Here is a 13,168-nt window from a genome sequence, read left to right on the forward strand (position 1 = left end):
ATCATGCAAGGAGTTAGAGGGGACAGAATTAGAACCCAAGCCTCTTGACTCAGTAAGGCAACAGACATCTATTAAGCACTTACCCCATGGGAGGCACTCGGCTAAGCATGGGGGATACAAGGAAGGCAAAGCACAAAGAGCGAGTCCTTGCCCTCAGGGAGCATACTGTCTAACGGAGACCACATGCACGTGTCTAGGTATGTACAAGGTAGAGGGTCGATAGAGATGACCCACAAGAGGAAGGCATGAACAGCTGGGAGGACAGGGAAGGACCAAGGAAAGAAAGAGGTCCGTCTGAGAGAAAGCGGCTGCCCTACGGAGGCCTGGAGCCGGCAGGCAGAGAGTCATGTGTGAGGAACAGCGAGGAGGCCGGGCCCTGGCTCCCTGGGTGGGGGGAGCCAGCTGCAAAGATACAGGTGATGAAGGGCTCGAGGCTCTGTTTGGTCCTGGAGGTAACAGGGAGCCATCGAGCAGGGGGTGACATGCACATACCCATGATCTGTGTGAAGGACACACTGAAGTAGGGAATCAGGCGGCTCCTGTGGGCGTCCAGGTGAGAAGTATTGGGGGGGGGGTCTCTGTGGGGGAGGAGAGAGAGGGCCACAGACGAGACTCACTTTTCCTGCTCCACCACACACTGCACCCCCCGAGCAAACCTTCGGTGGGAGCCATGTGGCCAAGTGGAAGGAACCTGAGTCCTGAAATCACAGGAACTGGGTTTGAATCCCGGCTTTGTTGCTGACAAGCCGACAAGGCCTTAGGCAAGTCACTGCCCTCTCTAGGTCTCATTTTCCTTATCTATAAAATGAGAGGGTTGGCCTTGATGGGCTCTAAGGCCCCTTCCAGCTTTAAAGACCATGACATCGGGGCCGCTAAGGGGCACTTCAGGGGATCAAGCACTGGCCCTGGAGTCAGGAGGACCTGAGTTCAAATCTGGCCTCAGATACTTGATACTTACTAGCTATGTGACCCTGGTCAAGTCACTTAACCCTCACTGCCCCACCAAAAAAAAAAAAAGACCATGACATCTCAAAGAAGGCAGCCTTTCCAACAGTCAGGCTCTTCTCGGCAGTTATGGCTAGCGTCCTGCTGCTCCCCGCTCTGGGGCAGGTGGGGCTTCCAGGTGATCTCCAAGGTCCCTGCTGCCTGCAGAGCCTGGACCAGGGACTGCTTTACACAAATGCTCTCACACAAGGCCTTTCATTCAGTGACAGGTTGGTTTTCAGCTAAACTGCATTTCCTTTCAATGAGCTGCAGTGTGTTCTGATGGCTGGTGACCAATTGATTACCTTTAACGAGCAGCTTGTCCCTCACAGACACCCTTCGTGTGGAGTCCGAGGCCGCGCCGGATGGACGGGATCCTTTAACGCCCTCATCCCTCTTCAATTTGCTCGCCAATGTGAGCATTACTACTGCCTTTACCCTGGAATGGAGAGAGGAACAAAAACAAGATGAATCATCTTGAGGTCAAGCAGTCAAGATCTACAGGTTTGCCCTGATGGTGGCAGCCTCTCAGAGTGAAAACTCCATCTGACTTTGCTCGGTGGGCCTCATTTAGAGAGAACCAAAGGAGAACGTTAGTGGCAAAATTCCTATAACCAGAACTCTGGAGACCGACACTAACTACGGGGCAATACATCTGGTAAGGACTCCTGGAAGGAGGAGGGGCTTGTGGCCGTCACGAAAGAGAGATTGCAGAAATCCTGCCCAGGAAACACGCAGGTCTCTGCCATTGCCTCCCACCAGCCCTGGCCACAAGGAAGTATAACATCTTTCTGCCAAATGTCCCCTCTACAAAGTATCTGCTCCAAGTGCCCACACCCAAAGCAACCTCTCCCCACAGGAATGGAGAGAGCCACGCAGAGGGACTGACACCCTATCCACCACCCAAGGACCCACCGCATACAAGCACAGCGCACCTGGTAGAAGTTCTCGCTTCCACCCACTTCCTCTCAGCTAAAACCAGCGTAGGGCCATTTCTATGTATCTTGTATTGGCTACCTGGAGAGTACTGAGGAGACGTGGCCAGAAGGTCCAGGCCCACTGGCAGACAGTCGGCAGGGGCAGGGAGGACACGGAGGCTGCAGCGGGAAGCCAAAGCTGTGGCCCTAGTCCAGGTAGGCCCCTTGTCAGCCTCATCAGGCCAATGCGCCACAGCATTTAGGTTTTTTACTTAACTAGGAAACTGAAAATGCTCTTATAGAAAACTCCTCCATAGGCCTTCATGAAGAATCACTTCTCATTGAAGGAAAACGGCTGCGAACGAGGGACAGGCTTTTCAGACGTGATGTTTCTCCAAGTTTAAAGTAAAGAGAAGTACGTTTAATAGAGCCTACCCTGCCTTAATATGAAATGACAGCCAGGACGGGAGTTTTGTTTTCTGAAGTCCAAGTTCCCTTTTTTCCTCATCACACCCTTTGTCACGGGCAGGAAGTGGATTGTGTGACAACTCTTACTTTGGCCACGCCCCCCATCAGCCTAGCAGCCTGGGCTCTAGGCAGTCGAGCACATCTGGAACCACATGTGTGGCAGGCAGCTTAGCCGAGCACATCTGTCAGGTACTTGCTTGTAACCTTAGACCATTGTGATGAAATAATGGGATTTAGCAGATCCTCAAAGACCCACCTGGAGATGAATCTATGCAGATTGAATCAAGTGAGAGTGATTGACTGCTGATTAAGCTTACTTCAAGTTAATTGGATTGTAATCACACCTGGCTATCCCTTAAAAAGGTATTGTTCTCAGAAACTAGACTGTGAACTCAACTTGAGAACACCTTCAAAGACAATGGATTTGGAGGATGCCAACCAATCACCTTGAAGCAGTGTGTAAGGACCGCCTCTGTTCCAGATCTATAAAAAAGCTTCCACAAACAGCTTGCTAGGAGTTCCTGATTAAAGCAGGCTCGTGGAGGAGGACTTGAGGAAGAACCCAACCAGGCTGGAACTCTAGACTAGACTGGAGCTGAAGCTTCTGATTTAAGGCGACCACAATTTAGATTTTAAACTTCACACCATGATGACACACTTTATCCAGTTAGAATTCTGTACTCAGACTCAAAATCAAACTATTTCAGTGGACATGAAGCCCTATTTAGATAGAAAACCTTAGTCTGAAAAGAAAATGAGAGAACAGGGCTCAAGCTCTCCTGGGAAAGGTCCATAGCACTGTCCGAAGGAATGACGAAATGAATGTCCCCAAACTCTTCACAAGATGAGGGGTCTACACTCTCTATCTCTATTTCTACCCTCAGTAATGAATACTCTCCAATGCTCTCTCCTCCCATAGCTTAAACTATCACCTCTAAGCGGACAATTCCCAAATCTTCATCTAGTCCTTAACCCCCACCCAATGATCACATTTCCAACTGCTTCCTAGCCGTCCCTGAGAGGTGCCTTGTGATGGGAAGGAGCCAAGGTCTTGGAGGCAGGGGATCTGCATGAGTGTCAATCTCAGCTCTGCAGCCAACCTGTGACCTGACCAGGCATCCCTTGGCCTTACTGGCCTGCTATTTGTTCACCCATAAAATGAGTGAGCTAGACAAAATGATCTCTAGATGTCCTTTCAGCTCTAGACCCTATCATCTCCTATCACAGGTCCCATTACCCAAAGCTCAATGTTTAATTTTTAGGAAATAGTATTTTACTTTTTCCAATTCCATGTAAAGATAGTTTTCAACATTCATTTTTTGTAAGATTTGGGGTTTTAGATTTTTTCTCTCTTCCTCCTCTTCCCCTCTCCAAGATGGCAAGCAATCTGATATAGACATATTTCCACATTAGTCATGTTGTGAAAGAAGAAATAGAACAAAAAGAAAAAGTCACGAAAACCAAAAAAAAAAAGTGAAAATTATAGGCTTCTAACTGCCATAAGACTCTGTAATTCTTTCTCTGGATGTGTATAACATTTTCCATCATGAGTCTTTTGGCATTGTCTTGGATCATTGTATTGCTGAAAAGAGCTAATTCAATTTCAGTTGATCATCACACAATGCTGCTGTTAGCATGTACAATGTTCTCTTGGTTCTGCTCATTTCACTCAGCATCTTCATGTAAGTCTTTCCAGATTTTTCTGAAATTTGCCTGCTCAATCATTTCTTATAGCACAATAGTATTCCATTACATTCATATACCACAATTTGTTTAGCCATTTCCCAACTGATGGGCATCCCCTCAATTTCCAATTCCTTGTCACCACAAAAAGAACTGCTATATTTTTGTACATGTAGGTCCTTTTCCCTTTTTTTTTTTTTGTGATCTCTTTGGGATATAGACCTAATAGTGGTATTGCTGGGTATGTACAATTTTATATTCCTTTGGGCATAGTTCCAAATTGCTCTCCAGAAAGGTTGGATCAATTCACAACTTCACCAACAATGCATTAGTGTCCCAATTTTCCCACATTCCCTCAAACATCTATCATTTTCCTTTTCTGTCATATTAGCCAACCTGAAAGGTGTGAGGTAGTGCTTCAGAGTTGTTTTAATTTGCATTTCCCTAATCAATTTAGAGCATTTTTATATAACTATAGATAGCTTTAATGTCTTCATCTGAAAACCGCCTGCTCATATCCTTTGACCATTTATCAATTAGGGAATGACTTGTATTCTTATCAAGTTGACTCAGTTCTTTATATATTTGAGAAATGAGGCCTTTATCAGAAACACTTGCTATAAAAATTGCTTTCCACCTTTATGCTTTCCTTCTAATCTTGTTTTGAAGCTCAATCGTTAAACCCACATTTGTGTTTCCTTTAAAATATGATCACATTTTTAACAACATGATATCTACTGACAGATTTCTCCGAATCAGCCTCATTGAAAACTCTGGTTATTCTTTACTCTCTTCCCTCTCTAATTCTTCCTGCCTCCATGTGTCCCATCACCTATTCTGTTGGGACCACCCTACTTCAGGATTTCATAGCTCACCTGGAAAATCAAATCAGAAGGATTCCTCTATTTCTCCACCAATCCATCTTAGAGGTCACTCTATGTAGTAATGCCTCTGATCACATAATTCATTCTGCTCAAAAACTTTCACTTTGAAACAGCTTGGGACTTAACTAGAACTGAATTCGATCCAATAGATATTCATTAAGCACTTGGTTTGGGAGACCTTCTGTGCCAGACAATGGATAGGAAATATACCGAGTTTAAATAAGGTCCTAGCTCACCTTAGGGGAAGAGGACAGAGAGCCAGGAGGACACATTATCTCAGTGCTTGGGAGATTTAGGAAATGCAATGTCATATGAAATCCAAGGGAAATATAGTTGGCTACAGACTCAGGGGATCAGAGTAACTTTCCTAGAGAAGGTGGCCTTGAAATTAGGTCCTTTAAAGGATGGGCAAGATAGAGTGCCTGAAGGACGATGGGCAGAGGTTCTTAATACTATACAGGAGAGGCAGCAACAAAAAACATGCCAAAAAGAAGAGCAAGAAAGCAAAATGGCTGTCTGATGAGGCTTTACAAAGAGCTGAAGGGAAGAAGGAAAGGAGAAAGGAAAATACCCAATTGAATGCAGAATTCCAGAGACTAACAAGGAGAAAAAAGAAGGTATTCTTAAATGAGTAATGTAAAGAAATAGAAAAAAACCCCAATAAAATGGGAAAAAGATCTCTTCAAGAAAATTTGAGGGGCAGCTAGGTGGCGCAGTGGATAGAGCACCGGCCCTGGAGTCAGGAGGATCTGAGTTCAAATCCGGCCTCAGACACTTGACACTTACTAGCTGTGTGACCCTGGGCAAGTCACTTAACCCCAATTGCCTCACCAAAAAAAAAGAAAGAAAAGAAAATTTGAGCTATCAAGGGAATACTTCATGCAAAAGTGGGCATGATAAAAGTAAAAAATGATAAGGATTTAACAGAAGTAGAAGAGATTAAGAAGAGGTAGCAAGAATACACAAAAGAACTATAAAATAATGATCTTAACATCATTGTGGTTATCAGTGATCAAGAGTCAGGCATCCTAGAAAATAAAGTCAAGTGGGCCTCAGGAAGCATTGCTAACAATAAGGCTAGTGGGGGTGATCAAATTCCAAACAGGCAATTGAAAACTCTAAAAGATGATGCTGTTAAGGTGCTACACTTAATATGCCAGCAAATTTGGAAAACTCAATAGTGGCCACTGGAATAGAAAAGATCAGTTTACATTCCAATCCTAAAGAAAATCAATGCTGGGTAATGTTTAAATTAATGAGCAATTGCACTCATTTCACACGTCTGCAAAGTGATGCTTAAGATTCTGCAAGCTAGGCTTTAGCAATATGTGAACCAAGAATTATCAGAAGACCAGGTTGGTTTTTGAAAAGGCAGAGGAACTAGAGACCAAATTGCCAGCATTCACTGGATTATGGAGAAAGGGAAAATGAAAAGAAAGCAAGGGATCTCTGGAAAAACAGAGTGTAAAAGCTGGCTTGAACAGTAAACAAACCCCAAAAAACTAAGATCATGGCGGCTGGGAATTTTAAAATTTTATTTTATTATTCAGGACTCAACCATTCCGCCTACAAATTTTGGTAAACTACAAGTCTGTCTTCCTATTAACCTCACCTGACCAAAATCTGTCCCATGGGATGTGAAAATTTACTTAGAACTTCATTCATTCCTTAGATAAGGAGCCAGAGGAAGAATCTCAACTGTCTCTGACTCCTTCATGACATGTAAATCCTCTTTCTCAATCAGTCTACTTGTGAATCCTCTTAAGTACAGTTTAACTCATAACCTCCCTGAGTTTACCTATGGAATTTGTTGATTCTTTAGGGGATGTATGAGATAATGACTTTATTTAAGTTTGTTCCACTTTTATGACACTGAAGGAAGCATGGATTATGGATCTATCTTCTCCTTAACTTTCATGGCAATACATAAATGAGTGACTTCTCTCATTCTGATGTCATTTGGCCCCTAATAGGGGTTGAGGTTTTCTCTGAGGCCTGAATCTATACTTGAGCATAACAATAATTTTTTAAAACAACCTAGGTTTTTGCCTCCATAATTTCTGTGTAGTGTTTAATACAGAGTTGGCAGCAGTTAGTCACCACATGAATTCAGAAAGGAGATATCTCTCCCCTAACACAATCAGCTGATCAACAAGCAAGAACAAGGCTGGTGAAGGGGGAATTGGACCCTGGGAAAACTGAACTACCTGCCATCTATACTTTTGGGTCCCTATGGGATTGCATAAAGGCAGTTTTGTAGTCAGGACAACCTGGTTTCAAGTATGCAGTCTTACATATCTTGGCAATGATACCTTAGGCAAGTCACTGAATCTTTTCAGTGTGCCAGACATCTTTCAAAGGTTGTAAGTGGCAGAAGAGCTGCAGGGGAGCATCAGTAGAGGGAATTTCCTCCCCATGAGCACTTTATACACAAAAAAAGTCAAAGACCCCCAGAGCTTCTGCTGGGCTTTTCCTATCCCTGGCCATTGAGCAATTCCTGACCCAGAAGACAGTCTAATCTCAAACCACAATCAGCCTTCTGGCAATCCCAACCACCCCATAGCCTCCTTTCACTCCATTACATCTGACTCTTCTTAAGTCAAACAACCCTGCTCCCTCTCTTTTTTTTTTTGAGGGGCAATGAGGGTTAAGTGACTTGCCCAGGGTCACACAGCTAGTAACTGTCAAGTGTCTGAGGCTAAATTTGAACTCAGGTACTCCTGAATCCAAGGCCAGTGCTTTATGCCCTATGCCACCTAGCTGCCCCAACCCTGCTCTCTTTAACCAGACTCTTCTATTCCACCTCCATTTCCTTCTCCTAGAGTCCTGGGCCTGGAGTCAGTGAGACCTGAGTTCAAATCAGACACTTCCTAGCTATGTGACCTTGCATTTAATAGAAGCTTAAACACTCTACCTTCAACCACTCAATCAGGAAACAATTATCGAGCACCTACTATGTGCTAGTGCATAGAGCACTGGACCTGGAGTCAGGAAGATCTGAGGTCAAACCTGGGCTCAGACTTTTACTAGCTGCGTGACACTGGGCAAGTCACTTATTCCCCATTTGCCTCATTTCCTTATATGTAAAATGGGGACATACAGGAGAAGAAAATGGCAAACACTCCTGTATTTCTGCCAAGAAAACCCAGGAACACAGTCCAAGGGGTCACAAAACATCAGACAGGACCGAACTACCCAACAACAAATAAGCAGGGCCCTGGGCTAGGCAACTAGAAATACAAACACAAAAGTAAGGCTGTGCCTGCCCTGAGGGTGTTTATATTTTGTGGGATGTGGGGGGAATAATGACACACCATCAGTGTCTATACTCTGATTGCCTAGTCCACATGGCATTAACAGACACAATGGAGGGTACCAGAAAAGGGGCTCCTGAAGAGGTGGCCTTGGAGCTGAGCTTAAACTAGAGCTAGGAATTGCAAGAAGCGGCAGAGAGCAAGGAAAGCATTCCAGTCGCAGGGAGCAGCCTGGGTAAAGGCTGAGAGGGAGGAACTATGACATTTCAGCCTAGCTGAGAGGGATGTGTGAGAAAGGATTTTGACCAGCCTGGAAAGGCAGGTTGCCTGAATTGTGAAGGGCTTTAAAAGCTAAACTGTGGGGCTTGGACTCTAACCTAAAGGAGCTTCTGGCTCTGCAGGTTTAAAACAGCCTCCCATTCGAATCTTTTGGTGGCTCATCAAATAAGTGGGCCTGGGTGCAGACCACAGGGCCTCCCTGCCTTCTCATCGCACGTCATGCTAGTGCCATGGCCCTCCACAGAGGATCCACCCCCTATGTGTGGGAGGGTGACTTCCTCTATCTCCTCCTAACAGAACAAAACATTCTTTAAAAGAACAAAATATTCTCTACTCTCCAAACATACTCAATCCCTAGAAAGCAGTATGAGAGCACCTCCTCGGGCTAGAGTCCCTGTAATCATTTAGAGGCACAAGAATGGCTGCTGAACCAAGAGCAGGCCTTCAGCTTGCTCCTGTATCACGACTCCAAATCTTAGTATTGAGAATAAAAGCTCCCAGTTATGTGCCACAAAGTGTTTTCATCACATTGCCTTTACAGGAAAGGCTAACAGAAACATTACAGTCCCCATTTTACAGATGAAGAAACAGGCTCAGAGACACAAAATGACCTGTCCAGTTATGTGCAGAACGACTTTTGGAGCTGGAACTCAAAGCCAGACCTTATTTCCAATGCCTGCTCCAGGTCCCAGCACCCAAGAGGTTAACAAGTGCTGGCCCATTAACCTGGCTCTACCTCGAGTGATCATTGCACTACTCTGTGACACTTCTATCAAATGGGGCACAAAACCAGGAGCCGCACCCACACAACAGAAGCTAGCAAATTCTTCAGTGGGTTGGTTCCTGTTGGGAGGCTTGGGGAGCAGCTGCCTCCATCATGGTTATCTACACTAGCTACTTTCTGGGCAGGATTAGTTGGCAGCACTACCTCTGCCTGGTCTTCAATATAATATTTCACCTCAGCTTCTCCTCTGGGAGCACAGAGAGCAGCTACAGTAAGTAGACCTTCGGGAGCCCTTAGGCACGTGCCCAAAATAACACACCAACTGACACTGATTAATAAAAAGCGATTACACTGGCAAGCCACAAGGATCCAAGCTCAGTGACATCACTTTTCAGCAAATAAAGCTGAGCATGCCTCGAAACCTCAGTGCCAAGAAACACGAGTTCTCCTTCAGGCTGGAAATGCTCGAATCACAGTCTCTATGAGAGACTGTCTGGGAAAGAAACAGCATAAATTGGGATCCTTGGCAGACTCCCCTCAAAACAAGATGACTGTTAGCCCAGATAATTCCAACTCACAAATAATCCCAAACATTATTCCAGCTCCATTTTAATACAAAGGGTGAAGCAATGCCCAACAGAGAGAAGTACTCTGTCACTCTTTCCTGTGCTTCTTGGAATTAAGGAAAGATAGAGTGCAAAAGAAAACAAAGAGAGTTGAAAAAGACCCCTTCCTGCTTCCCCACAAATGGGCCCAAACTCTGGAGACCAGAAATAGGGATTCTGGCGCCCTGTGTCCTATGTCCCAGTGGCAGTGTGCTGAAGCCTATGGACCGTTACCTAAATAAAGCCCCAACAGTACTTCAGCAAATCTTCCTTTTAGGAAAGTGCATAAAAAGTCAAGAACCAAAGCTAAGGCTCAAGAAAATGGACTGAGGGGGCCTTCCCCCAATCCCAGTGCATAGGAGGATAGCAATCTGAGAGGGAAGGTCTCTGGAACTCTTCAGGTGACTTTGACGGAAGTGGCCATAGTGGGACTGAGTGGTTTTAAGAAAATGATTTTCTTCTGTTTGATAAAACAACAAGGGAACTCTAGACTAAACCCAAGCTGTCTCATTATAACATTTGCCTTGCTTAAGAATCCTATAAGAACTGTGCATACCCTCTGATCCAGCAATACCACTGCTAGGTTTATATCCCAAAGACATCCCCCAAAAGAGAAAAAGACCTACTTGTACAAAAATATTTCTAGCAGCTCTTTTGTGGTGGCTAAGAATTGGCAATCAGAGGAATGCCCATCCATTGGGGAATGGCTAAAGAAGCTGTGGTCTATGATGGTGATGGAAATATGATTGTGCTCTAAGAAATGACAAGCAGGATGATTTCAGAAAGGCCTGGAAAGACTTATATGAACTGATGTATAGTGAAGTGAGCAGAACCAAGAGAACATTGTATACAGAGATAGCAATATTGTCATTCACAGCAAAACTATAAGACTTAACTATTCTCAACAATACAATGATCCAAGACAATCCCAAAGGATTAATGATGAAGCATACTGTCCACCTCCAAAGAAAGAACCACTATTGAAGGAACACTTTCTTTCATTTTTCTCCTTTTATTCACGTTTTCTTATATAAAATAACTAACATGGTCATGTTTTACATAATCATACATATATAACCTATATCTGGTTGTTTACTGCCTCAGGGAGGGCGCAGGGGAGAGAGGGAAGGAGGGATAAAATTTGGAACCCAAAACTATAAAGAAAAATGCTTATTACTTAAAAAAATAAAACAGGCTTATAATCAAGTAGATCCAGGATCTACACATAAATAGGAATGCTACAAATCACCCTTTGTCCGGGCATCTCCCAGCCTCAACTCTCTCCCCACTCCAATCCATCCTCGGAAAGCACAGGTCTGACCAGGTCAATTAACTCCAGCGACTTTACACACTGGATGTTGGGGGCAGCTGTACTGGCCTTACCCACAATGCACCACCTTGACTCTGTGCCTTAGCAGTGGCCGTCTCCATGTATGGAATGCTCTACCTCCATAAATATGCCTTCCTTGGGGCAGTTAGGTGGCGCAAAAATAAAATAAATAAAAATATAAATAAAATAAAATAAAATTTTAAAAAAGCCTTCCTTTAAGGGTCAGCTTAAAAGAACAGAGAGGTTGAACGATGGAACAGACTAGACAAGGGAGATTCAGAAACAACAGACTTCAATAACCCAGTGTTTGATAAAATGGCAAACACAATCTACCTAGGGAAAAAACTCCCTCTTTGATAAAAACTGCTGGGAAAACTGGAAAATAGTCTGGAATAAACGAGCCTTCAACTAACACTTCACACAATATTCTAGCAAACACCCTAAATGGAATCACAATCTTAATATTAAAAATCATACCATGAAAAAATAAAAAAAGAAACAGATTTTTATAAACCTCTTACAGCTATGGGTAAGAGATACATTCTTAACCCAACAAGATATAGAGGCAATTACAAAAGATAAAATCGATCAACTTTGATTACTTGAAAGCAAAAAACTTCTGCACAGACAAAATTAATGCATCTAGGATAAGAAAGGAAGTGTCTGAATGAGAAAAAAAATCTTTGTATCAAATTTCTCTAATGAGGGCTCCATGTCTAAGATATGAACATACATATACATACACAAACATATATAAAAGACTGAGAGGCATTCTCCAATAGATAGATACTCAACAGATATGAACAAAAAATTCTCAAAAGAACTGCAAAGTATTGACAACATGAAAAAATGCTCCAAATCACTAATAATAAAAGAAATGCAAATCAAAACAACCCCAAGGTTTCACTTGAAATCTGCAAATGAGTAAAAATGATAACAGTAAATGTTGGAGGGGGTGTGGGAAGACAGACATACTAGCACATTGTTGGTGGAGCTGTGAAATGGTACAACTGGTTTGGAAAGCAATTTTGAATTATGCAAATAAAGTGACTATACACTTTGTCTATACCCTTTGAACCAGAGACTCCATTACAGGGTATACCTCAAGGAAGCTATTGATAAGAAAAAAGTCCCCATATTCACCAAAATCATCATAGCAGCAATTTTTGGGATAGTTAAGAATTAGAGTCAAAGTAGATGACTATCTACTGGAGAATAGTTAAATAAATTGTGGTACAAGAATGTAATGGAGAGAATGTGTGTGTGTGTGTGTGTCTGTGTGTGTGTGTATGAATGGGGGGGTGGGGGTGGAGAGGTGGAGGAATTCTATCTCCCAATCCAAAATTTGGTTTATATGTTTTAGGCAGAAGCAGTGGTGGCCATCAAGTTCCAGATTCCATCTGAATTACAGAGGAGACATGCTACTTGCAGGAGATTTTATGGGCTCTTTGCCCCTTCATATTAGCTGTGCCCCAGTCTCACTGTCCTGGTTGCATTGACCTAGTTATGCCACATTCAGAAAAGCTGAGTGGATCTTCCTAGATGATTCAGCAAGGGGAAAATACAGCGTTTTGAGCATAAGATGGATTGAAAATGAACTTGCAATCTCTGTAAGGACACTCTCCCACCCCTCACCTCCCCCCACCTTGGACTTGCACAGTTAATTTTTTTTTAACCCAAGTATAAAACAGAATTCTGCATGGGCTGGAGAGTTCTTTTAAAGTGGCCCCAACCTACTCTCTCAGTCTTTTTTTCCTTTTCTTCTTCTTTTTTTTTTGCAGGGCAATGGGGTTTAAGTGACTTGCTCAGGGTCACACAGCTAATGTGTGTCAAATGTCTGAGCTGGATTTGAAGTCAGGTCCTTCTGAATCCAAGGTTGGTGCTTTATCCACTGCACCACCTATCTGCCCCCCTCTCAGCCTTTTTTTTTTCCTCACTACTTGCCTTTATACCTGCTCTGTTCTAGCCAAATTGGACTGCTAGCTGTGCTCTAAAGTCCTGTATTCTCCACCCCAGAATTAATACAGGCTGCCCTCCCTC

At 43.5% G+C, this 13,168-nt stretch overlaps 1 protein-coding gene across 1 annotated transcript in view; it reads right to left on the minus strand.

Moving 5' to 3' along the window:
- UBE2F (ubiquitin conjugating enzyme E2 F (putative)) overlaps positions 1-13,168 on the minus strand; it is a 130,937-nt gene that overhangs the window by 91,212 nt on the left and 26,557 nt on the right. The window contains exon 2 of the mRNA XM_043964521.1: positions 1,290-1,423. Within this exon, the coding sequence (XP_043820456.1) occupies positions 1,290-1,407 (118 nt within the window). The 5' untranslated portion in view covers positions 1,408-1,423. The remainder of the gene's footprint in view (positions 1-1,289; positions 1,424-13,168) is intronic.

This window comes from Dromiciops gliroides, chromosome 4 (assembly GCF_019393635.1).
Source record: "Dromiciops gliroides isolate mDroGli1 chromosome 4, mDroGli1.pri, whole genome shotgun sequence".
NCBI classification, from domain to species: domain Eukaryota; kingdom Metazoa; phylum Chordata; class Mammalia; order Microbiotheria; family Microbiotheriidae; genus Dromiciops; species Dromiciops gliroides.